The 24406-nt window shown below is 39.4% G+C and overlaps 1 protein-coding gene across 5 annotated transcripts; it reads right to left on the bottom strand.

The window, feature by feature from the left end:
* Window positions 1-1326: 1326 nt before the first annotated feature.
* Window positions 1327-23977, bottom strand: LOC104601274 (ethylene-insensitive protein 2.1-like). 5 transcript variants are annotated; one of them, XM_010264561.3, is made up of 10 exons: window positions 23659-23977; window positions 23192-23522; window positions 21588-22413; window positions 19631-19717; window positions 19345-19455; window positions 19034-19246; window positions 9493-9684; window positions 6658-9345; window positions 1980-6189; window positions 1327-1675 (listed from the first exon to the last, which is right to left on the bottom strand). In XM_010264561.3, exons 3-9 carry the CDS (start codon window positions 21834-21836, stop codon window positions 5818-5820), a joined length of 3912 nt encoding a protein of 1303 aa, XP_010262863.1. In that variant the 5' UTR covers window positions 21837-22413; window positions 23192-23522; window positions 23659-23977; the 3' UTR covers window positions 1327-1675; window positions 1980-5817. The 5 variants fall into 5 exon arrangements, with proteins under 5 accessions (XP_010262863.1, XP_010262864.1, XP_010262865.1 ...); XM_010264562.3 differs by having other exon boundaries at window positions 23196-23522; XM_010264563.3 differs by having other exon boundaries at window positions 23192-23519.
* Window positions 23978-24406: the final 429 nt, after the last annotated feature.

Genomic DNA, 24406 nt, shown 5'->3' with positions numbered 1-24406 from the left:
GGCAAACAAACGAAAAGGGCATTTTGGACCATAAAAGGGTAAATTAGAAATTTTTTATAAGTATAACAATCACGTGATGTCACATGTGAACTTTTTATGACAGAGCATTAATGGTAAAGGATGTTTTAGGCAATTGTGTCAAAAACACTAGGGGTGGTGCAAGACAATAATTAAATAGTAAGGATATAATAAGTCAGTTAACTAAATAATAGGGGTTATTTAAGAAATTTATTCTAAAAATAAATTTTGATACATCTCTAAATACAAATGGTATGTGCTCAAATGGATGCATAGTTAGGAACCAAAAGGATTTTTGAGTTGCTCATGGAGAAATGTTGTACATCCCTAGAAAACTTTACTTGATGCGAAGACCCACCATGGAGATCTGAAGACTGAAGACTAAATCAAAGAGTGTCAAAGGCTAAAAGAAGAGAATAGGTTACAGGTGACAGATTCTCATATTTGGAGGGAAGGCAACCAGTTCGTAGCTTGGCTCACTAACAGGTAGGGATCTGCTACCAACAAAATGCTCCCAACAGGCCACTGCAGTGCAGTGACTGTAACAGCTAGTTGGGACTAGACCTATTTACGAACCAAGCTTCGGGTCTGACTTATACTGTGTTGGGTTCGGGTTTCAGACTGGGCCTCATTCAAGTTTTGGTAAAAATCAAGCCCGAGCCCAGCCCATAAACAGCAGAACTGAACTCCACGGGTGCTCAATGAATCTTCATTGCAACAACCTGTGGGATCAATCCTATATTTGTGCTAATTGGGTCTGTTGGAGTAGAACTGTTCCAATTTGGATTCGCTCCTCACGTAGCGATACTCACACTAATTTTACTGCAAACTGTGCATCGTAAACATCTCACGTATTATGTTGTTCCCAATCCACAGCTGAATGTGTTGAAGGTTGGTATGAGGAGCAGATCCGGATTCAAACTTTTTTGCCAGGTGTTTATTTTTTTTTGAAACATTGGTATGTTGACTCGTATTTGAGTAACCTGGTTTAACGAGAAGCAGATCTCAACTCCCAATAGGGTGGGCTATTCTTGGGGTATGCAGAATTGGCCCATAATATTGACAGTCTATTGATGATTTTGCCATGTTAACGTGGCAAATAGCTGAGATGGTCACTCAATGTTCCTCCACAAACAAAGACACAGGATCAAACCCGCATCCTGGTAAGGTCAGCAGATCTCACTTTGCCCTATTGTATTCCTAACCTTTAAGTCCTATTTGTTTGTCGGGACAACTTTTATTGGAAAACACAAGCTCCCTTACTCAAATACATACAAAGGAATGGAGCCTTAAAGTCCAGAAGCAAGCTACGAGTAAAGAAATACTGAAATACCCAAACAATCCCTACAAAAGTACAAATGCTTATAATACAACCATCACGGTAAACTCGTGTAATACAGCACAGTATACACTATAAACCTCTAAGCTTGTGGTTTTTCATGGTCATGGGCCTGCGGTGGCACCGGAAGAACAGGTGGAGGCCCATAATACTGTGGTGGAGCAGGCCTTGCCAGAGTCTGACCCCGGGCCCTTCCAAGAAGGTAACAAGCAATGGCTAGTATCAAGATGAATAGAATCACTGGTAACGATATTACCACCACGAATCCCATCTTTCAATTTCCCTTGATCCCCACTTGATTAATTTGAACGCCTTCCCCTGAATTAATCGACACCGAATGAATGATCAAAAAACTGATTTTCTCACAGTAAGCAACAAAGAAAGTAGCTTCAACGATTAATTGAGCGAGTATTGGAACTTCTGACTGAATAACCCCATGAACCCAGAAACTACCCAATCATACGTTGAAGAAGAAGTTGTTTAATTTCAAGATCAACCAGGATAGAACAGAGATCCACTCCACGCAGTCACAGAAAATTGAAAGAAAAGTTTCTCCGTCGTCACAGAAAAATCATAAACCATCCACCCACCACTAATTCAAGAAAAGAGGAATACCACGTACCTCTTCCGTCCCCAACTGAGATTGACCTTCAGAACTTGATCGGAATTCGGAAAGACCTGAAACAGTTGTCGAGCGAGCGAGCAAACGGGTGATCTGGTGTGAGAGAGAGAGCGAAAGCGAACATATTAGATGAGGACGAGCGACGTGTCATGTTCAAGCTCAACCAACACTCCATCGAGGAAACTCGCTTGCGTCCTAACATTTTATTGGCCCACGTCGTTTCTTATATCATATCAGATTAACGAATGACGTTAATTTTCAAACACCATTATTTATTAGGTTGTTAATCGACTAAGACTATAACCATGGGCCTTGGTTTTGCCGACTAATCAGGCAGTTTGCTGATTTAGCCTGTAAAAAAGAAAACCCACAAAAACCGTCATTTTAATGAGACCCAAAAATGAATTTAGGGTCCGTTTGGTTTGTAGTCAAAATCGAAATTGTCTATTCTTATAATTTATTTGGGTCAAAATGATAATAAGAAATGAAATCTGTAGGAATAGGAGGGGCAGAGAATGGTCATTCCCTCAAATGAAAGAATATCATTCCAACAGGAAGGAGAATGGAATTTTAATTCCGCCCAACCAAACAGTTGGAATCGGAATGGCCCATTTTCCGAACCCTATTCTAGTGAACCAAACGGAGCTTCGGATCTCCTGCCCATATGACGCTACAGTTATACATTGGGAACATCTCCTGTTCTCAATGTACAGCTGTAGCCTATAGTGAGGCGTGGGTTTTCAGAGTCCGACCATTTGGACTAGACCTGTTCATGGGTCGGGTGGCCCGACGGGCCGGCCCAGCCCGGCCCCCGGACGGACTTGGGCATGTGTTTTAGCCCGCGGGCTTGACCTCGGGCCTAAAAGCCCGAACCCGACTATTTTACGGGCCAGGCTCGGGATTTGTTAAAAAAGCCCGGCCCGAGCTGGGCCCGAGCCCGGCCCGGCCTGACTTTTCCTAAACTACCTAACCCTAACCCTAAATATTTAAAATTTTTCTTTTCATTCTCCTTTCTCACTCTCACTCTCAGAAGTGGCGGCTCTCATTTCTCCCTCTCAACTCTTAGAACCGGTGAACCCAACTACACTTGTGAACTCAGTCACCGACGGCCGACTCCACTAGAACTAGTCATCTCTCTCTTTGGCGGCGGTGATCTCTCTCTCTCTCTCTCTCTCTCTCTAGCTGGCACCGTTTTCATCTTCTTTCTTCTCATTATCAGTTCTCTCTCCAACCAGTGCCACCAGAACCCAGGCGCACCATTTTCATTTTGCGAACTCAGGCACCGGTGACTAGCACCACCAGATCTAGATCGTCTCTCTCGCGGTGAGCTCTCTTTCTCTCTCTCTCTCTCTAACCGGCATTGTTTTCATCTTCTATTTTCTCACTTTCTGGGTTTCTATTCTCACTCTCAGACTCCCGGGAATCGGCGAACTCAACAGCACCATTCTCTCAATCCTCAGAGGGCACCGGCGCTCAGACTCCCAAGTCGGGCTTCGGGCTTTTTATGAGGGCTGGGCTCGGGCCCAAGTTTTAGGTCCATTGGTCGGGCTGGGCTCGGGCTCGGGCCTGAAAAGTTTATGTTAATAAAGAGTAAAAGCCTGGCCCGAGCCCAACCCGGCCCGGCCCGGCCCATGAACAGGTCTAATTTGGACCAGGCTGAGTCTTACAACACTGCTTTTACCCATTTCTACCGACTTTTCAAAACCTCCAAAAGATTCCCTTGTTAGAAAATTTTTGTTGTCTAAATCTAAAACCCCCATTTTGGGTTGTCCAGTAGCTACAGCATTAATTATTTTTAATGACCAAACTAACCGGGTTGCTGTTAAATGGTGGTAAAAAAATAAGTAAAAAAAAAAATTGTCCTCCAACCCAAAGGTCCCAACCACATTTGGTTGAGGAGATAAGCCCCCAAGTCTTAAATGCAGGGATAATAAATTTCATCATCGCACACCCGGATTTTCTACACTGGCTTTGGTGTGGGATGTGGTGCACTTCCAATCAAATTCAATAATGTCGCACGTCACATGCCTCCCCATCTCACATGTGTGGATTAAGTAAAACGATAAATTTGGGGTGTTGTGCCTCCAAAATTTATTTTTTAAAACTTAAAAAAAGAAAAAAAAGAAAAAGTGAAAAAAGGGGATTTTGACTATGGACTACACAAAACAAAACAGGAAACTCAAGCCATGGGGTTTCTTTCCAAACCCTAGATGAACAGTCGGTCAAGGGGCAAAATTTGTTTTTTAAGATTCTTCACTGTTTTGTTTTGTTTTCTTCTTATTTTGGTGTCATTTACAAGAGATTTGCAGACTTCTCTTTCTTCTTCAGATTTCAGCCAAAGGCAAAAGCCATTTACGAGAAACCATTTGATTTCATCTGTGTTTCTTCTTCTTTTTCCTGCAAGAGTATTCTGCAACATCAAGCTACAGAAAAGTTCTCTTTGCATATTACTGAGTTGCTGCATCAATTTAGGAATTTTCCTTTAGTTTGTTCTTGTTATTAGGGCTAAAATGCGAGAGAGCAATGAGTTAGTTTCTCTCTGTTTGAGGTGACTAAAACTTTTAAAAGAACTTTCGTGGAAAGAAAGCATAAGCTGTCTTTGCAAAACTCACACCCTTGCAAAATGATTTCTAACACTTGGATCTATTTGCAAAACAATTTCCTAAAACAAAACAATGAATAACAAACCCTATTTCCTACAAACTGATTTCCACCACTTGACCGAAGAACGATCTGTTCTGCAAATCAGTTGTTAATGGTGTCTTCTTTGGGTTGAGTTTCTCCTGTGAGATGAGGAGACGTGAAGTGTGACGTGATTGAATCTAATTAGAAGTGCATAACATCCCACACTAAAACGAGTGCAGGAAATCTGGGTTCCAATTTTGATTCATGGCAAACTTAAATGCAGGAACAACATAGTAAACTTACAATTTACAAAGACCCAACCCAAAAAGTCAGATTGGATTAGGGATAGGGTTGGGGCCTTCGGTTCCGATTTGCACGCTTACCTGGCCCATAATCACTACCATTATACCATATGAAATACTGGCAAAACAAAATCCATCCCCATAAATTATCAAGAAAAGAAAAAATCTCACCCAACTTCGGTGGACGTTCCAACTTTTATATACCTATGAAACCTCTTTTACTTACACATCCAACTTCTATATACGAGAGAGCATCATCCGACTCTTGCAACAACTAGAGAGTATTTAATAATACTAACAAAGTAACAGTATATAACTGCGTACTACGAAAGAAAATCATTAAAATCCGTTTATAAAGCTCAGCTATTATGAGTTATGACAAATGAACGTCCAACTCACTTCACAAACAAAGATTATGCAAATTTGCAGCAGATTAAAGCATCAGTAGTATCAGAAGCTTGATTGGAAGTACTCGTTTTCCAGAAGCAATGCGACGAACAAACTGCTTTCGGTCGATTGAAGTTATGACCAAACGAACTAACCCCAACAAGATCTTTTTTTTTTTCTTTTTTTTTTCACTTTCCATGTAACTGTGATTGACATATCACCATCTGGTAAATAAAAGAAAAAAAATGGTGACAAAAACTACAGTCACAGCGGAAACAACAGCTACATAATACGCTTTTCACCTTTTTTCTACCCATTTTTTCGCTGCAATCACAGTTCCAGTAACTTTTGGTATACGTATACATAGTATACATGGAAATGAAATTTGCAGCGAAGACTTGTACATACATCGACACAACCAAGCAACGGTGATGCACTGTCTGGCAGGAGCCTCATGAAACCAATTTTCAAAAGCAAACAGCCCAATCTCCCTGATGCAAGTTTGCTCAAAAAACATTGGAACACTACGAGGCATATGATGCAAGTATAGGAACTTTACGTGAAGCAGAACCACCTTCCACTGCCCCAACGGGTTTGTTGGAAAGCCTACGCTTGTAGCGCTTGAGGACTGAAGCCAGATTCTCCTTACCTTTGGGGAAAGCCACATCGCCTGCTGCAGTGCCCGTTCGACCCTTACGGCAGGAAACTGCTGTCTCAACATCCCTGATTAAATCAAGAAGCATGGATGCACTGGTGCATTTCCCCCTTCCTGGTTTTCCAGACGGGGCATTACAAAGTGGTGGGCTTGACCTTCTTGCATGTGCCGCCAGTACTTGGAGACAGAAACAGGGAGGCAAGGGAGTCCTAGGCTTGGAAAATGCCATATCGAGAACTCCCTGTTGGGGAAAAGTGACAATAAGAAACTTCCAATGTTCCAATTGTAATCATTATCAGCAGAAAATAAATAAATGCAATCTCCAACAAAAGTGCATTAGGGGAGCCACCACTCAATAAGATCTCCTATGCCAAATTCAACTTGGCCTGAACAATACAATCACTTTTTTTTTTGTGGCAGATCTTATTAGAACAGTTGGCCCTAACCTATTGCAGGGTTGTTGGAACATGTCTTCGAAAGACGGTCCATTTTGCCATCAGTTGGCAGCTTGGTAATTTCATCTTCTTCCACCAGTGACAATTTTTAATAATTTAGATTTTGCTATCTTTGAGTTCTCTTAAATTTATAAATGTCTTAGGGATAGGGTTGATCATCTTAAAATGTCAAATAAGGATCCTTTCTAGAGTTAAATATATGGTCATTGAGTATTTTCTTTTTTACACAGCAAGTCATTAATAACTAGACATACCTGAAGGCGATTAAGAACGTAAGTATATTTTCCCCAAAGCTCTGGCCGGCTTTCCATCAATGACAACTCCAGTATTCGATGAATGCACCACACTCCAAAGCTCACTATCAGATCCACTCGCCAAACACAACCCTCCCCACAATGTGGAACTGAGGAAACAAGAAACCGGGAAAGACTGGCATCCTCATTCTTGAGCCCTGGACTGATCTTCTTGTCAGTAGATAGATACTGAGACTCACCCATGTAAACTATTTGATTAACCTCTCTACTTTCAGCTTCATAAAAGAAGCTCTCCCTAGTGGCAACACGGCCAACCAGATCCTCATCAACCCCGTTATTCTGCCTAAATAACCAATCAGATCCCTCCAACTTCAAGAGCTTCGCAACACAACATCTGAACGACTGAAGCAGCTTAGCCTCCAAGTCTACTTGAGAAGGCGTTTCTCGCATAACCAAATTCTGTCGGGTTCCGGTTCCATCTCCCACACACCGAGTTCGACCTGCAACTCCAAATAATTGTTCAGAAGGCTGTCTAGACCAGAGTGAGGTGTCTGAATTTGGAGTCAACTGTACAGAGAGGGCTTCTCTGTACAACTTACTAGGAGAGAGTTCATCAAACGGCAAAGGAACTTCTGCCCTGGATCCAGTATTTGAATATAGGGATTGTTCATATGCTGTGTTTCCAATAGGAGTGCCCCACTGAGCACTCCTATCAGACAAATATGAATCCCGAAGAGGAACTGCAAGGCCAGAAATGTCAGGTAAGCTGTGGTACTTCTTTGTTGACCCAGGATTTTCGACAGGCCCATAAGAACAGGAATCATAGTAAGGTCTTTCAGCTTGTAATGTGCTATTTCTAGATGCCACTGGGTTATGCATGGTGGATGAATTTAAGGAGGTAATCTCATTTTGTAGTTTTTGACCCAGAGCATAAGTGGTTGAGTCTCTGTAGTTGGTAGGGACAAAAGATGAGGTTTTAGGGGTCAGTGGGTCCAATGAAGTGCTCAAAGCATCGGCATTTCTGTCTAAAGCCATCTTAGCAAGATAGGATGCCATCTGATAACCATGCACTGTTGTAGGCTGATAATCCCAGCCATCAGAAGACTGTGGCAGTCGCAAACTAGAGTACCTCCTCTCACTGGCATCAGCAACACTGCAGCTGGAACTTTGTGCATATGCATCCAACAACTGCATGTGAGTAGACCACGATGCAGAAGAACCTGTTTGAAGCCCATAAGACAATCCTACATTGCTTGGCATCCGCTGTTTCTTTGGGGAATCATATATACTAGAGTTTATCAGAAAATCAGATCCTCTTTCTGCTACCAAAGGAAAGAATCCAGAAGATTGATTCCCAGTAGGGTCTATTTTTTGTGAAACAGAAGGTTTGGGATCCACTCCCAACAAAACATCTAATTTCTTGGACTTTGCTTCTTGAGTTATCTGCCCATGAAAATCATACAACTGACCCCAGAACTCATCAAGAATAGCAGCTAATTGACGTCTGGCAGCACGACCCAGCCCAGATAATCTTGAAAGACTTCCACCACCACTGGTACCTTCATCAGTTTTCCCACTAAGACTCCTAAAAGATCCTGAACCCTCAGAGGTTGAAGTGAGTGCACCTGCAAAAACAGATCTAGATGATTCTTCTGGTGCCCATGTTTCCCCCTCGTCATCATCCTTGTCAGTTTGCAGGTCTCCTTTCACCCCCTCAGTCTTTCCAACTGGATCAACAAGTTCAATCTTCTGTACAGAATCAGAATCAAGAGATCCATTATCAGAAACCTCATTACCTAAATTTGCAACTGGAACCGACTCAGTTGTGGACACTGATTCTTCTGATTGGCGTTTTGGGGAGCTAGGAGCTTCAGTGGTAGCAGTAGTATGTTTCTCCTCACTCAAAGTAGCAGGAGCTTCTTGGTCAGAATCCATAATTGTTTCAGGCAAGTCAACATCAAACTCAGCAGCTAGACCATCAGAACAACTCTCCAAAGACTTCTCACATGCTGGTTCTTCTGCTGCAGTCCCCTCCCCATGATAACTAGTCCTAACTAAACCAAACTCTTCTCCCTCCATAGATAACTTGGGTCGAGTGTTTTGTATATCCCAGTTCCATGTCTGTGCATCTTGATTGATGCTTGCAGATTTCAGTGGAGTGGTTGCCAACCAAAGCATCATACAGAGTGATGTAGAGGCAATGATGAGAACAACAACATATGGGAGTGCCACACTACTTCCCATGTTCCATCGCAAACTACCCACCCAGTCACTTTCCCCGAATAAGACCTCCACAAAAAAGACAAATTCTAAACCAAGTATTCCAATAAAGGCAGTCAAAGCTAAGAATTCCAGAAGCTGAGAGATTCTGAAGGCACCCATTATTGAACTTGATGAGGCCACCCGAAAAAGTGGGATTACAGAAGGTGGAAGTAGCATAGCCACCACAACTTGAGCAAAAACAAGCAGCCGGTATACTCCTTCAGCTCCAGAATTCCATGCACAGTAAAGAGCTGGAACAATGGCAATCATTCTGATTGTTGCACGATGAATCCAAGCAGGTAGGTCCACCGCAAATAAATTATTCAGTACTACTTGCCCACCAATATTCCAAGTTAATGTTGTAATCTGACTAGAAATGAGAAGGACCAGAAAAAAGGCAAAAGTTGCCATAGGACTCCTAAATACCTGTAAAATGATAAAAGAAACAAGTATGCACCACAATAACTCCTAAAAACTTGTAAAGAAAATACATTGTAGGTGTATAATTCAACAAAACCCTTAAATGGCAACAGAAAATCAGAAACTGGTTTCTTGCAGAACTAAGAAAAATACCTGGTCCATAAGTAAAAGTGCATCCTGTAAAGTAAGCACAACGAGGCCAGCACTGTGGAAGACGGTTGCTGCTGAGTTCATTAATACAGAATTCACCAAGAAAATGCCACTGAATATACATAATATGGCAAAAAAATGGTCATGACATAAGGCAACCTTAGATACATATGGTGGTCTGTGTTGCTGCTGCAGCTGCATAAAGGTAGTCAAGTTAGACCATAACAAAAGTTTAGGTTGACAAACAAAACTATTATTTTATGGTAGACAAAGATATATGCAATTTTGTACAAACAAAACTTTTTTGAGGATGGCCTTTTTTTGAGGTCCTTCATTTTGTACAGCTTCTCTTTGTACACACGACCGTATATTAATACAATCATACTTTACCTTCTTTCGAAAAAAGATATATGCACTTTTTGTTTATAAGCATGCCCATATGCAATTACAAACTAAAATAAATTGATACATATGGTGGTCTTTGCTGCATACTGCTCCTGCTGCTGCTACATAAAGGTGGTCAAGTTAGACCCTAAAAAATTTTAGGTTGACAAACAATATTAATTTATGGTAGAAATGGATATATGTGTTTTTTTCGTTAACAAACATGCCCATGTTAAAATAAGATGTGCAACTGCATAGAGAGTGTTGGAATGTTAACTTTATTTATTATGTTTGTATTCTGCTGAGTTAGGGTCCGTTGGACAGATTAAAGCAGTTTTTTCTTTTGTTTTTTATGCTGTAACTTAAGTAGGGGGCATAAGGGTCCCTTCCCTTCTGATTATGGTCGCCCTATATATATTAATATAAGCTGGCGCCGCCAGCACTGTAGCAGACTCCAAATCTCTCTCTTCTCTTCTCTCCTCTCTCCTCTCTTCTCTTCTCTTCTCTCCTCTCTCCTCTCTTCTCTTCTCTTCCTCTTCTCTTCTCTTCTCCTACCTCTCTTCTCCTCTGTTTGGCTGTTAATATGGTATCAGAGCTGTTCCGCTAGGCCTGTGAGCAGATCGAACAAGCTTCAACCTGCTGTCTTCTTCAACTGAGATCAACAAAGTGCAGACCTATGACTGGTACAGATTTTTTTTAGTGTTTTTTTCCTTTTCCTTGGTCGTGTACCAAGAAGAAACTATATGACTCCAGACTGCTGAATGTTTTCTGAGAAGCTGAGGTTCGAACCTCTTTTTTTTATGGATCGTGTGATCCCATGTCTGAGAATGCAGATCTGTAGGTTGTGGATGACCTGACCTTTTAACCCTTGTGGTGTAACCATACTGGTTTATGACCCCTCCTAGCAGTTGATGTGTTTGGGGTGTCTGGAAGTTGGTGGAGTGTGACTGCTAGGTCAGATCAGCTCTGAGATCACCCTAAAATCTTGCCTTTTTTGGACAATCTAAGCTGGTTTGTGGTCAGATTGTGTCCAGATTGCAGTGTGTGCATGTGGGCTTCATCCTTGGTGTTTCTAGGACTATTTGTTTGGTGATAGGAGGGATCATAAGGTGTGTGTAAGGTCTGAAAGGTGTTTGAATCATGTCCTCTAAGAATTCTGCAACTTCAGGAATTTCAGGAGGTCAAAATGGAATGAGTGGGGGGATGGATATGAGTTTCCTCATGGCTGTAACCCCCTTTGATGGACTGAACTATCTTGAATGGTCTAGGGAAATTAAACTTTATATTACTGCTAGAGGAAAAATTGGGTATATTAATGGTAAAATCAAGGAACCAAAGATTGATAGTGTTGAACATGACAAATGGGACCAAGAAAATAGCATGGTGATGTCATGGCTCTTGGTTTCTATGCTGCCATAAGTAAGGAATACCTTTATGTGGGTTGAAACAGCTTGTGAAATATGGGAACAAGCAAAATCTACCTATTTAGAACAGAGACACTATGCAAAGATATATCAATTACAAGCAGAATCCTCCACTTGCAAGTTAGGGGAGAGGAGTCTCTCAGTGTACTATTCAGACTTGACATCCATTTGGAAGGAACTGGATCATTATCAAAATGTGAATTGGAAGTGCGATGAGGACGCAAAGGCCTACAAATCGCTTGTTTCCCTGCAACGGGTATTTGCCTTTCTTTTGAGGCTGAATCCTACATATGAATCCATGAGGGTACAAATCTTAGGAAGTAAGAACCTACCTTCAGTCCAAGAAGTTTATGCCCTAGTTCAATCTGAAGAGAGCAGAAGAAGTGTAATGAATTGTATAGAAGGGGAACCGATTGCACTAGCTGTCTGAGGGGGTACAAGTTCAAATGTTGGAGGTTCTTTTAAAAAGGGAGATTCACAAAAGAGAGTGGATGACAAAGACAAACTTTGGTGCACTCACTGTCAAAAGTCCAGGCACGCTAGAGACACATGTTGGGATCTTCATGGCAAGCCGAAATGGCTCAGGAATTGAGTAAGAAGTCTGATCCGAGTAAAAAGCCAACCCAGCAGAGTCAGAAGAAATATAACTCAGCAAATGTGGCATCTCAAGAGACTAGTCCCATGGTACCCCAAGAGCGACACTTTGGTTCTGACTCCAAGGAAGAGATCATCAACTCTTTTCGTGACCACTTGGAATTATATGGTAGGACACTTTGCCAAATGGATTCTGGCCCTACTCCTTCTACCTCCTTTGCGTCTACATCAGGTAACACTGCCACTGCCTTCCATGTGTCATCTCATACATCTGGTTCCCCTTGGATAGTTGACTCTAGAGCCTCAAACCACATGACTGATAAGTCAAATTTATTTTAGGCATATAACCTCATCTGATTCCCCTTGGAGAAATAAGGTGAGACTGGCTGATGGGTCTTATTCCACCATAGCCGGTCAAGGAACCATCTCCCTTCCTCTTGGTCTTACCCTCTCTAATGTGTTGCATGTTTCTAAATTACCTATCAATTTACTTTCCATTAGTAGTATTACTCATTCCTTGAATTGTTCAGTGACCTTCTTTCCTTTTTCGTGTGTATTTCAGGATTTGACCTCAGGGAAGACAATTGGTAGAAGAAGCATGGTGGATGGCCTCTACGTGTTGGAGAATAAAGTTGGTCTTGTGGCTACAGAGTCTTTAAGTTCTTCTGGTGAGAGTCATGCCTACTTGTGGCATAATCGTCTTGGTCACCTTTCGTTTGAGTCTTTAAAACTTATGTTTCTTGAGTTGTTTAAGTCTTTATTAGTTAGTAAATTGCAGTGTCATACATGCCAATTGAGCAAACATTGTAGAAATTCCTTTCCTTTAAGAAATAAAATATCTGAATTTCCTTTTCATATTGTCTATTCTTATGTTTGGAGCCCTATTTCTCTACCTACTGAGACTGGATATAAATATTTCCCTATTTTGATCGATGACTACTCTAGATATACTTGGGTGTATCCTATGCGATCTAGAGATGAAGTGCCAAAGATTGTGAAAAACTTTCAACAAATGGTTTTCACTCAATTTCAAACTGAAATTCACATTTTCCAATCGGACAATGCAAAAGAGTACTTCCATAGTGATCTCACGGAGTTCTTTGCTTCGTGTGGATCTCTTCATCAAAGCTCTTGTGCCAGGACACCTTAACAAAACGGTGTTGCTAAAAGGAAAAATCGTCATTTACTTGAGGTAGCTCATGGTTTATTACTTCATATGAATGTTTCGAAACGTTTTTGGATGGATGTTGTTATGTGTGCTGCATATACCATCAATCGTATGCCATCTCGGTTACTAGAGTATAAGGCCCCACATCAACTCTTGTTTCCTACAACTCTGTTGTCCCCTATTCCAATGCATGTCTTTGGGTGTCGTTGCTTCGTTCATGACTTGTCTCCTACTCGCAGTAAACTCGATCCCCGTGCCACTCCTTGTGTTTTTCTTGGTTATCCATTATATCAAAAGGGTTACCGCTGCTATGATCCTGCTTCACGCAAGTACTATGTCTCCATGGATGTATCATTCTTTGAGAGTCAACCCTTCTTCTCGGTTTCTCCTTAGGGAGAGAGTAGGGTTGAAGGGAAACACACTCAGGTTCAACTACCTCCTCTTCCCGACCCTTCTCCATTTCGGGTCTTTCTTCGCCGCCATAAGAACCAACAGAGTTCAAGAGCCGTGGAACCTAAAACTATGCAACCAATATCATTGGACTCTCCGGAGGTAGATCCTCCTCATCAACCAAGTACACTTGTTCCCATTGATATACCTGAATCTCTTAACATTGATCCTCCTGTTGTTAATGATCTTGATGTTCCTATTGCTAAGAGAAATGGTGTTAGGTCTTGTACTACTAATCATCCTATCTCTCACTTTGTGTCCTATGATCATATTTCACCTTCATACCGTGCATTCCTTTCCTCTATTGACAGTGTCTCTGTTCCTAAAAATGTGGCAGAAGCTTTATCCAAACCTGAATGGACAAATGCAATGAAGGAAGAAATTAATGCCTTACACAAAAATGGCACCTAGGAGTTAGTGGATCTTCCTAAAGGGAAGGAACCAGTGGGTTGCAAGTGGGTATTCGCAGTAAAGCATAGAGTTGATGGTTCAGTAGAAAGATACAAAGCTAGATTGTTGGCCAAAGGGTTTACACAAGTGTATGGAGTAGACTATGCAGAGATCTTTGCTCCAGTAGCCAAGATGAATTCAATCAGAATCCTCTTCTCACTGGCAGCTAACCTTGATTGGGAACCTCATCAGTTGGATATCAAGAATGCATTCTTGAATGGTGACCCAAAGGAAGAGGTTTACATGACTCAACCTCCAAGTTTTTGTGCCAAAGGTAGTGGAGCAGAAGGTGTGCAAGTTAAAAAAAAAAAATCTTTATATGGGTTGAAGCAATCACCTCGGGCCAAGTTTAGTAGGTTTCATTTAGCAGTGCAACAGATGGGATTCAAACAATGCCAATCAGATCATACTTTATTTGTGAAAAAAGGTGAAGGAAAAATTACAGCTTTAATTGTCTATGTTGATGACATAGTAATCACAGGAGACTAAAAGACTGAAATACATAAGCTGAAGAAATTCCTAGCCACTCAATTTGAGGTGAAAGATCTAGGCCCCTTACGCTATTTTCTTGGAATTGAAGTTGTCTACTCAAAAAGGGGCATCTTTATTTTCCAAAGAAAATATATACTAGATATATTAGAGGATACAAGCAAGTTGGGAGTGAAACCAATTGATTCACCCATTGAACCCAACCATCAGCTAAGAAACAGTCAGGGGGAGTGTTTGAAAGATGTAAGGAAGTTCTAGAGACTTGTAGGGAGACTCTTATATTTGTCTATGACCAGACCTGAGATTGCCTATGTAGTGGGTGTTCTTAGTCAGTTCATGCATAATCCTAAGACAACTCACTTTGAAGTTGCAAAAAGAATCCTTAGATACCTCAAGAAGTTCCCAAGAGTTGGTTTGCTTTTCCAGAAACATGAGCATTTTAAAGTGGAGGTGTATGCAGATGCTAATTGGGTAGGGGAAATCGATGACAAAAAATCTACCAGTGGGTATTGTACCTTTGTGGGAGGAAACCTAGTCACCTGAAGAAGTAAGAAGCAAAGTGTGATGGCTAGATCCAGTGCTAAGGCAGAATATAGAGCCATGTCTCATGGAGTTGTTGAAATGATGTAGATAAAAAATTTGCTAGGAGAGTTGGGTTTTGCAGTTAACAAACCTATGTCACTCTACTATGACAACAAGGCTGCTATCACCATTGCTGCTAACTCAGTCCTCCATGATAGAACAAAACATATTGAAATGGACAAGCATTTTATTAGAAAAAAACTTGTGAGCAGAGAAGTGTGCACTCCTTATGTTAATTCAGAGGAACAACTAGCAGATATCTTCACCAAGGGCCTTCAACACGTGCGGCATAATAATTTGTGTGACAAGTTGGGCATGATTGACATCCATGTCCCAACTTGAGGGGGAGTGTTGGAATGTTAACTTTATTTATTACGTGTGTATTCTGCTGAGTTAGGGTCCGTTTGGACAAATTAAAGCAGTTTTTCTTTTGTTTTTTATGTTGTAACTTAAGTAGGGGCATAAAGGTCCTTTCCCTTCTGATTATGGTTGCCCTATATATACTAATATAAGCTGGCGCCGCCAGCACTGTGGCGGCACTGTAGCAGACTCCAAATCTCTCTCTTCTCTTCGCTCCTCTCTCCTCTCCTCTCTCTTCTCTTCCTCTTCTCTTCTCCTACCTCTCTTCTCCTCTGTTCGGCTGTTAATAGAATGTGCAGACACTCTTGTATGTAAGTAGAGGCCCTAGAGGGTGATTCTAAAGTGGGGATGGGTTGGTTAAAAAAGAAAGGAAAGGTATCTTTGCAACTCTGCAGCGAGATGAGGAAGATAAGAGATATGGAAGGGAAAATGTAATATAAATATATAGAAATCAATTTAATGAGGGAAATAGTGGTAAAGCAAGGTTATGGTAGTCAGGTAGGCACACTTGGTGAATACACCAAGCATGCACCAAGTAAATTTTCTGATACCTGTCCCATAAATACCCCCAGTCTACCCTTGAAATGATTCAGTGAAATTTTTTAAGGCTGCTATGAAAATATCTATTGAGTGCTCACAAGGGTGTGCCCACTAGATCTAGTCTCCTATATGGGGTAGGCTACATGAATCCTGTTTTGTCATTCTATTCTGTTTAATGTCATATCCTGTTTTGCCATATTCATTGTTTAATGCTTGGCATCATTTTTTTTTTTTTGATGAATAATGCTTGGCATCATTGTAGATATCATTATTTATTTATTCTCTATTAATCAATAAATTTCAGTTACCAATAAAAAATAAATGAAGAACTCAAGGGTATGGGATAAGATTTTCAGGTGCATACTAGAAGCCATTGTACAAGGCCTCTATGTACCCATGGACTTGTTTCATTTTTTTTTTTGAAGATAAAGAAAAATTTTATTAAACAAAAAGCAAGGTGCCAACTAGCTGGTTGGTAAGGTCTCCTGCTGGTCGTAGCTAAGACTTGGGGTCGAATCCCGCCTGCACCTGGGTTGGGGGGTTATGGGTTTGGGGATGGGCTACCCCCCCCCCCCCCCGTTGTGTAGACCTTCAAAAGAAATCAAAAAAAAAAATATTAAACAAAAAGAAGATATAAGGGAAGGTGATACGCAATCACCCCAAGAGAAGAAACGACCCAAAGGAAACCCAACTGAGGCTGACAAAAAACCCAGACAAACAGGACCATCCCAACTAAATCAGAACCCCTTACAAAAGCAAAAAAAAAAAAAAAAAAAGATATGAAATAAAACAATAACAAACAAATAAAACCCAAACCATCAAAACACCAAACCGACACCCATAAGAGACCCAAAGCAAGCACCCAGCCCCCCAAGGGACTCCTCCCCTCAGTCCCAGAATTCTGCTGACTTACACTTCCCTATTCACCACTTTTTCTATGATCACTAGCCATAGGAAAGTGAAGTCAGTGTTTTAAAAACGCAAAGCACAAAAAAGCACAAGGGGCATTTTGCACCTGAGGTGCAGGGGAAGGATAAGGCACGTGCCTTTTCAAAGCAAGGTGCAAAATTACAAAAAAATGCCAAAAAAAGTTAAAATATTAAATATTATATTAATCAAAAATATAAACTTAAGTTTTAAAATAAATGTTTTAAAGAAACCTATTATCTCAAATTAAAACACATAAACATAACATGTAAAACATATTCAAAATGAAATTTTAAAAATAAAATCAAACTTAACATATAAAACATATTTAAGCCAACAAATAAATGCTTTTATAATTCTAATTGTCTTTTAAAAATATCTTCTACTAAGATGAATGAATGAATGAATGAATGAACAACATTAGCAAATAGGGGGTTCTCAGAGGTTAGGTGAGCAAGCAAATTATTTTGTAGGGGGTTAAGAATTTAAGACCCTAACAATAACATGGACTTGTTTGGGCTTCATGGGGTCCACGGGCACCATCCTGGCCCAATCACTAGGCCTGAAAAAGAGCAAAATGTGCAAATTTCAAAAAGGTGCATGCCTAGGCATGTGCCTTTTGAAGGTGTTGTGCATAGGGCCTAGGCGATGTGCATACCTTAAATGCACCTTGTTGTGTGCCTAAGCGCACCTTTTAAATCACTGTGGAGTAACCTTATGAATTGGCATTGCATTTAGAAAAAGTAACGAAGAGATTTTTTGCTACTTTTTTTTTTTTGATGCAGTCTCTAGTGATTCAGTAAGAGTTGACCCTGGCCTTTATTCATAAATACAAGACTGTTTTCCCATGGGTCTTACAAGGATGGTGGTGGAAAGGGACTCCCACATCAGTCATCAAAACCTTAAAATTTACAATACAGTTTACAACTCAAATCATGAACCCCAAGGGTTCCAATTTGCTTACGTCCAAGTTTTTCTCTACAGAAGTCTTACAATTACCATCTCAACACTACAATTTAATTCATGAATCTTATGGCTTATAATGATACATATGAATCAAATAAATTAAGATTTAATTCTCCACTTTGTCCAACTCTTTGGCTTGAATCCACCCCTAGTGGTGGCCATGTATTCGGGACCTATTAGAGTGGGAGACTCTCTGAGAGCTGAATTGGTGGCCTTGCTACAAGGCCTAAGATTAGAAAAGCAATCTTGTTCCTACTTGGAAGTAGAGGGGGACTCAAAACTGATGATCACTTGGGCAGAAGGCCTAAGCCAAACCCCTTGGATTTACACGTATATCTTCAAGGAGACAGATAGTCTATCAAGAGAGTTATACACCTCCTGCATTTGGGTTAGAAGGACTGCAAATAGCATGGTGGATTCATTAGCAAAACATGAGGTAAATAGACATCAGCTCTTTTGGACGCTAGTGTGAATCCTTTGTATATTGGATGGTTGAAATATCTCAACCTCATATACTAAACATCTTTCATATAATTAATAATATCTTCTTTACTAATAAAAAAAGCTCAAAAACCAAATTAGAAATACTTATGCAGTTAGCTGCTCAGCTTGCCTGTACATAAATATATGGAAAAGATACAGCACTACAAATTTATAATTGCTGCGGACTAACCAATAAATGTCAATGCAACATATATAGACAATCACACAACATAGCATAAAGCTCAATATTTGCATCTATGCAGCTGTTCTTTGGTAAACCATAACATGGGCAAAAGCAGTGCCCAGGAGGTCTGAATATTCAAACACGAATTTTCACTCTCACATCAGAAAGGAGGAAGAATAAATCCAAAGATTCAACACTACCATTAGAAGCAAAATCCAAAGCCCAAACACATTCAATCCAAAAATGAACTCTCATCATTAATTTGGTGATGAGCAAATCATGTTACAGTCAGGATATGAACAAAGTCAAGTGGACATGCAATCAAATGCCCCAATCAAATTAGATTTTTTTTTTCTGAAGAAGGATAGAATCTTTAGCTACTCCCATGCCCCCCCCCCCCACAAAATTGATTTTTTATGTAGCATGTGAGATTCTTAATTTAATAAATATATCAATGCAAAATTCTGACCATGTTTAGAAAGGAAGGAGGTGCAGAATGAATAGAAAAAGAAAAATAATAAACAATAAGAAAAATGGAAATACCTGCACAATAGAAGAATGGAGGTAGAAATTGTGAGGCATAATAGCTGCTCCAAGAAGACTCATCAGGGTAAATGCACTCTCCCCATTTAACCTTGTAAGCATCCCATTTATGCCAAGTGGGATTTCAGGTTGATTTATAAGTATTCCAAGAATATAAAAAAGAAATATAACTGCTGCCATGATCGAAAACGGGACTTCTGCCTTGAATTTCTCCTGAAAATTGAAGATCAAGTAAAAAAACAGGTTGGTGTCAGAGTAAGAGATTATCCATTGGCAGTGATAATGGAAGATAAAATAACTAAAAAGCTTACCAAGAAGGTGGTAAAAAGAGGAAATAAAACAGCATCAAGTGCAGTCAAAAAGATACAGATAAACAGGTCCACCCCAAAAAGGAGATTAAGTGCATGTGCAACACCCAGAATCTAGCATAATCCAGGAAAACATGCATTAGAGATGATTCATATATAGTGGTAAATAACGTATTTCACCACTTTCGTATTGTTTTTCCATTTCAAAACATTCTTAGAGAAACATGAAATAAAAAAGGGTAATGCAATGGAAAAATTAAATGGTTAATAGATAAAGCAGAAGAGATACCTTAGTCAGGTCCAAAGCAATCACAGAAAGCTCTGCTTGAACTCCAAGTAATATGCATATGGACTTATTGTACTCCTCACTGCAAATCTTTTGCATTAGAAGGTAAAAAAAGTAATTAGTTATCAATGAATGATAAATAACAAGATAAAAATGCAAGTGACCATAGAGGCATAGAAAGAGAAAAGAGAACTGAAACACCCACAATCATCAATAGCTAGAATGAGGAACTCGTAGGTTGCACATGTGAATCCAAAAATAATAGCACAGTTAAATTTCAATACAAGGGTAACCAAAATCACCAACGTACCAAAGTTTCTGTCAAAAGAAAAAGATAACCAGACTTATATAGCCATGACCGCGAAGAAATATCCTTTGCACTTTCAAAGATTTCATGGTATCTTCTGAGCATAGTTGTCAAGGCATTGCCTAGGCAACTAGGCACTGTTGGTTCGGTGCCTCACCTAAACACCTTGAATAATAGTAACTAGGTGCCTGCCTAGGCAACCAGGCATCCACCTAGGTGACAAAAAGCACAAGATGGGCGCCTTACTATAATATCATTATTACAGCTGCATGACATCTTCTTACCAAAATGTGTGCCAATATATTCCATTATCTACTATATATTATTTATACTTTGCTTTAAAGTTTTACTATTGAAATTCAAAATACTCAATGGTTTTGGGTAGAGAAAAAGAAATAAAGAGAAGGAGAAGGAGGTATCTTTTTCTTTTTCTTCTGTTTTTTCCATTCACTCTCTCCTCTTAACATTAAATGAAACAGTAGCACCATCCATGTTCTTTTTCTCTTTTACTTACTCTGCATCTTAAATTTTTATTTATTTATACTTTGCTTTAAAGTTTTACTATTGAAATTCAAAATACTCAATGGATTTGGGTAGAGAAAAAGAAATAAAGAGAAGAAGAAGGAGGTATCTTTTTCTTTTTCTTCTGTTTTTTCCATTCACTCTCTCCTCTTAACATTAAAATGAAACAGTAGCACCATCCATGTTCTTTTTCTCTTTTACTTACTCTGCATCTTAAATTTTTATTATATAAAATTACAGTTTTCTTCATTTGCTAATTTGATATGAAATTTCTCTATTAAACACTTATTATGTTAGTATTAACTTTGAAAATATTAAAGTTAACATATTGAAAATGCTATTGTTTCTGGATCTTTTTGGAGAAGGTAAGTATAATTGTATGTTGCCAAATAATGCCCGCAGTTAAAACATCACCAAGCCTGTTGAGTTAAGACATAAAATTATCATGCGTTCTAGTTTTTCCACTCATCCATCTTAGGATTCGCATTTCTATCACATTCATTTTCTAGACATGTTATTTCTTGACTACCCAACAGTCCAACACTCTGCTCCGTACAACATAGTTGGCCTTACAACTATTTTATAGAATTTTCCTTTTAATTTAAGTGGTATTCACCTATCACAGAAAAGTCCAGATGCACCCTCTGTTTTGCTCAACCTACTCTAATTCTTTGGGTGACATCCTCTTCAATCTCTCCCTTGTCATGAATTATTGAACCAAGGTACTAGAAATGGTCACGTTGAGTTATCCATTAGTCTCCAATCCCAAGTGTATCCTGATTTACACTCCTAGTATTACTAAATGTACATGTCATATACCCTGTTTTGGTCCTACTTATTTTAAAACCTCTTGTTTCTAAGGCATTTGTCCATAACTTAATTTTGTGTTTAATCCTTTATTAGTTTCATCAATTAAAACAATATCTTCTACAAACAACATGCACCATGGAACTTCTTCCTGAATATGTTTAGTCAATTCATCTATGACCAGTGCAAATAGATAAGGGCTAAGTGATGAACCTTGGTTAAGACATAAAATGACAATAAAAAATTCAGAAAAAAAAAAAAAACATCTTCTTAAGTACACTGAAGTTATCTGGATAACCTAAAGCTGCAGAAAATAAATGATACCTGTGCAAGATTCTTTCCAGTAACCAAACCAATATGAACTGCAAGGTACTGACACAGAATTGCAGAAGAATTGAAAACAAACATCAGTAATATGAGATCAGAACCAAAATGGGCACCTCCTTCAATAGCTGAAGCCCACTTTCCTGGGTCAATATATCCCATTGATATCAGAAACATGGGTCCAACAGCTGGAAATAGCCGAGAAGCAATACCCTTCTTCTGGTAAATACAGGTAGTCACAGATTCCATATCTCCAATTTGGTTCTAGGCGTGATCGGTGCAACAATATACAAGTATGGATATTTTATTAAGCTTCAAACAATAACCAAGCTGACTGAATTATGTGCTCTTATGTAAAAACAATTCGTACAGCATCCCCTTACAAGTTACCCAACATGATATTTGAGAGTTCTGTGGTTGACCATGTGGATGTAAAGGAAAGAATGAAATATCTTATCTTCAGCAAGAAGCCATTACAGATGCATACATTTCAAATTGACAGTAATAAAGCAAGTCCTATGGACCTCTGTGGTGTACTAGCAGAACTCAAACCCCACTGCCTCTCCTTTAAATACATTTACATGTTAGTGAAACATTCTAATGGCCATCTTTTTTGTCTCTTGATTTTTACATAACTAGGAGGATCATCCAGAAAGATGCAAGATTCCTAACCATAACATAAATCTTAAGATCTCTTAGTAAACCAGTTTCCAGTGAGAAGTGTAGCAAGGACAAACAAGTCTAAGTATCAATTTATTTCCCCATTAACCGTGAAAGAGTCTCCTATTCATAGTTGTAGCAACAATTGCTTCCCACCTAGGATAACCTGTAACACCAGATTGTCGGTCAATAAACCATACCAATTATTATTAAAAATGATGGGAAATGCATAAAATAGGGAAGGCATGATCATCATCATCATCATCATCTAAGCCTTATCTCAACTATACATCTTGCAAATATAGGATCCCAACTCAATAAGAACAGCATGGAATCTTAAAAACAGTCAAAGACGTACTAGGGGTAATAAATTTAAAAAAGAAAAAAAAAGTAAGAACCATAAAGCAGAAAATATCTTTTGAATTTATGCCTACTAGGTCTGTCCAATACCAAAAAAAAAATCCACATCTTCATAAAAATTAGAATTCAGAATTGAGCAAAAACAAAAGGATGCCATGAATTCCATGGCATCGCTTGTTATCAATTAAAGTTTCATCAAGGTTGTGCATGGAGAGGTCAGTATTAGACAGAAGTATCAAGGTCGCCAGTGCATTTATCCCAGTATTCTTCTCTTACGAAATGACAGTTCTTAGTACCCAAGAGGAAGAAAATTGAGCTCACATACTTAATCATGTACAAATAGAGATCTTATGTGTATTGAGTGCGATGAACATCGAAAGTATCGATAATAAATAGGTAAAACCAACAAAAAATTACAAGGATGAACGCATTCAAACATCCAAGCGACACTTGTGGACATTTTAAAACCCCCTATTGGAATAAGACAGTTAAAAAAGAATTCTATAACAATTGTTACACCTCAACAAGATCAGTTGCCCATTTACGATAGCAATTGCTGACAAGAACCAAGAAATCGAAGATACCTACGTAAAACCTCAAAACCCAAGCTCACAAATCTGAATTGAAGAAAATTTTTATAGTACAAGTGCCGAACTAAATCCTGCAACTTCCGCAATCCGGAATATCGCTCACGTAACATCGAAGAAGCCAAAAATACAATTCCAACTCCTTTTGCCAAACAAGAAACCCTAACTCCAAGAAGAGGGAAACAGAAAACCCCCCGACAAACCCTAGAAGGTTGGAATGAGAGCAGCAGAGAGTCCAACTCCAGGCGACCAGAAAAGATCCGAGCTTGAGGCCATTAATAGCAAAAGAGAAAACACGACTGACATATCTACTCTCATGGATCTGCTGCTGAAGATGAAATTAATAAATGAATATAAGGAAAAGAGAGGGACCAATAATAGACGTAAGAGTCATAATTCTCGTGGTTTTTATTGATTCTTCCATTGAAAAAAAACTGTTCAAGTCAGGGTTGCAAATGCCTTACCTTTTTAATGTTCCCCTTTTCCTTCCTCTGCAATTTCTACTGTAAATAGAAGCAGAGGCTTTAAAGAACGAGAGACAGAGAGAGAGAGAGAGAGAGAGAGTTTGTCTGTTTTGATAGCTCGGGGAGAGTAAAAGGAGAGAGCGGTTGAAAATGGAAGATAAAAAATTCACATGGTAAAATCCCAGAAGCTTTAAATGACAGTTAACGCTTTCTCTACTTTTCTTCTTGTTTTCATTTCCTTTTTTTTTTCTGCTCTCTCTCTCTCTCTCCTCGGCGGCTCTGCCACTCTGCCCACTCCTCTCTCTCTCTCTCTTCTCACTCTGTTTTGTTGACGATGACGACTTGACGACTGACAAGGAGATAATTGTTGAGAAATGCTCTGAAAACGAAAACGCTACGGTGACCAAAGGCAGGTTCGGTTCGGTTCGGAATTCCACCTCCCACCGGGTAACCGGCCAAACCTATTATATAGGTTCTGCTTCAAAGGTTTATGTCCCAATTAATTAATTGGGTTTGGGACTGGTTCTTTCTGTTTCGAACTGTTGATTATATTGTTAATAATGTATGGAGGTCTACTGATTTTTAAATTTGTTATATTTATGTTAATAAGGGTAAATTTTATAATTTTGATTTTTATCAATATTAATCGAAATCCGATTTTAATTTATGGTGGAATAGCATTCTCCCATTTAGGGTATATTCCTTGTTTGGATTTTGAGGGAGAGGGGGAGGGAAGTTGGTCAATGGA

Source organism: Nelumbo nucifera, chromosome 2 (genome assembly GCF_055504915.1).
Source record: "Nelumbo nucifera cultivar China Antique chromosome 2, China Antique-T2T, whole genome shotgun sequence".
In the NCBI taxonomy this organism is placed as follows: Eukaryota; Viridiplantae; Streptophyta; class Magnoliopsida; order Proteales; family Nelumbonaceae; genus Nelumbo; species Nelumbo nucifera.
This window is presented reverse-complemented; position numbering and strand designations above follow the sequence as displayed.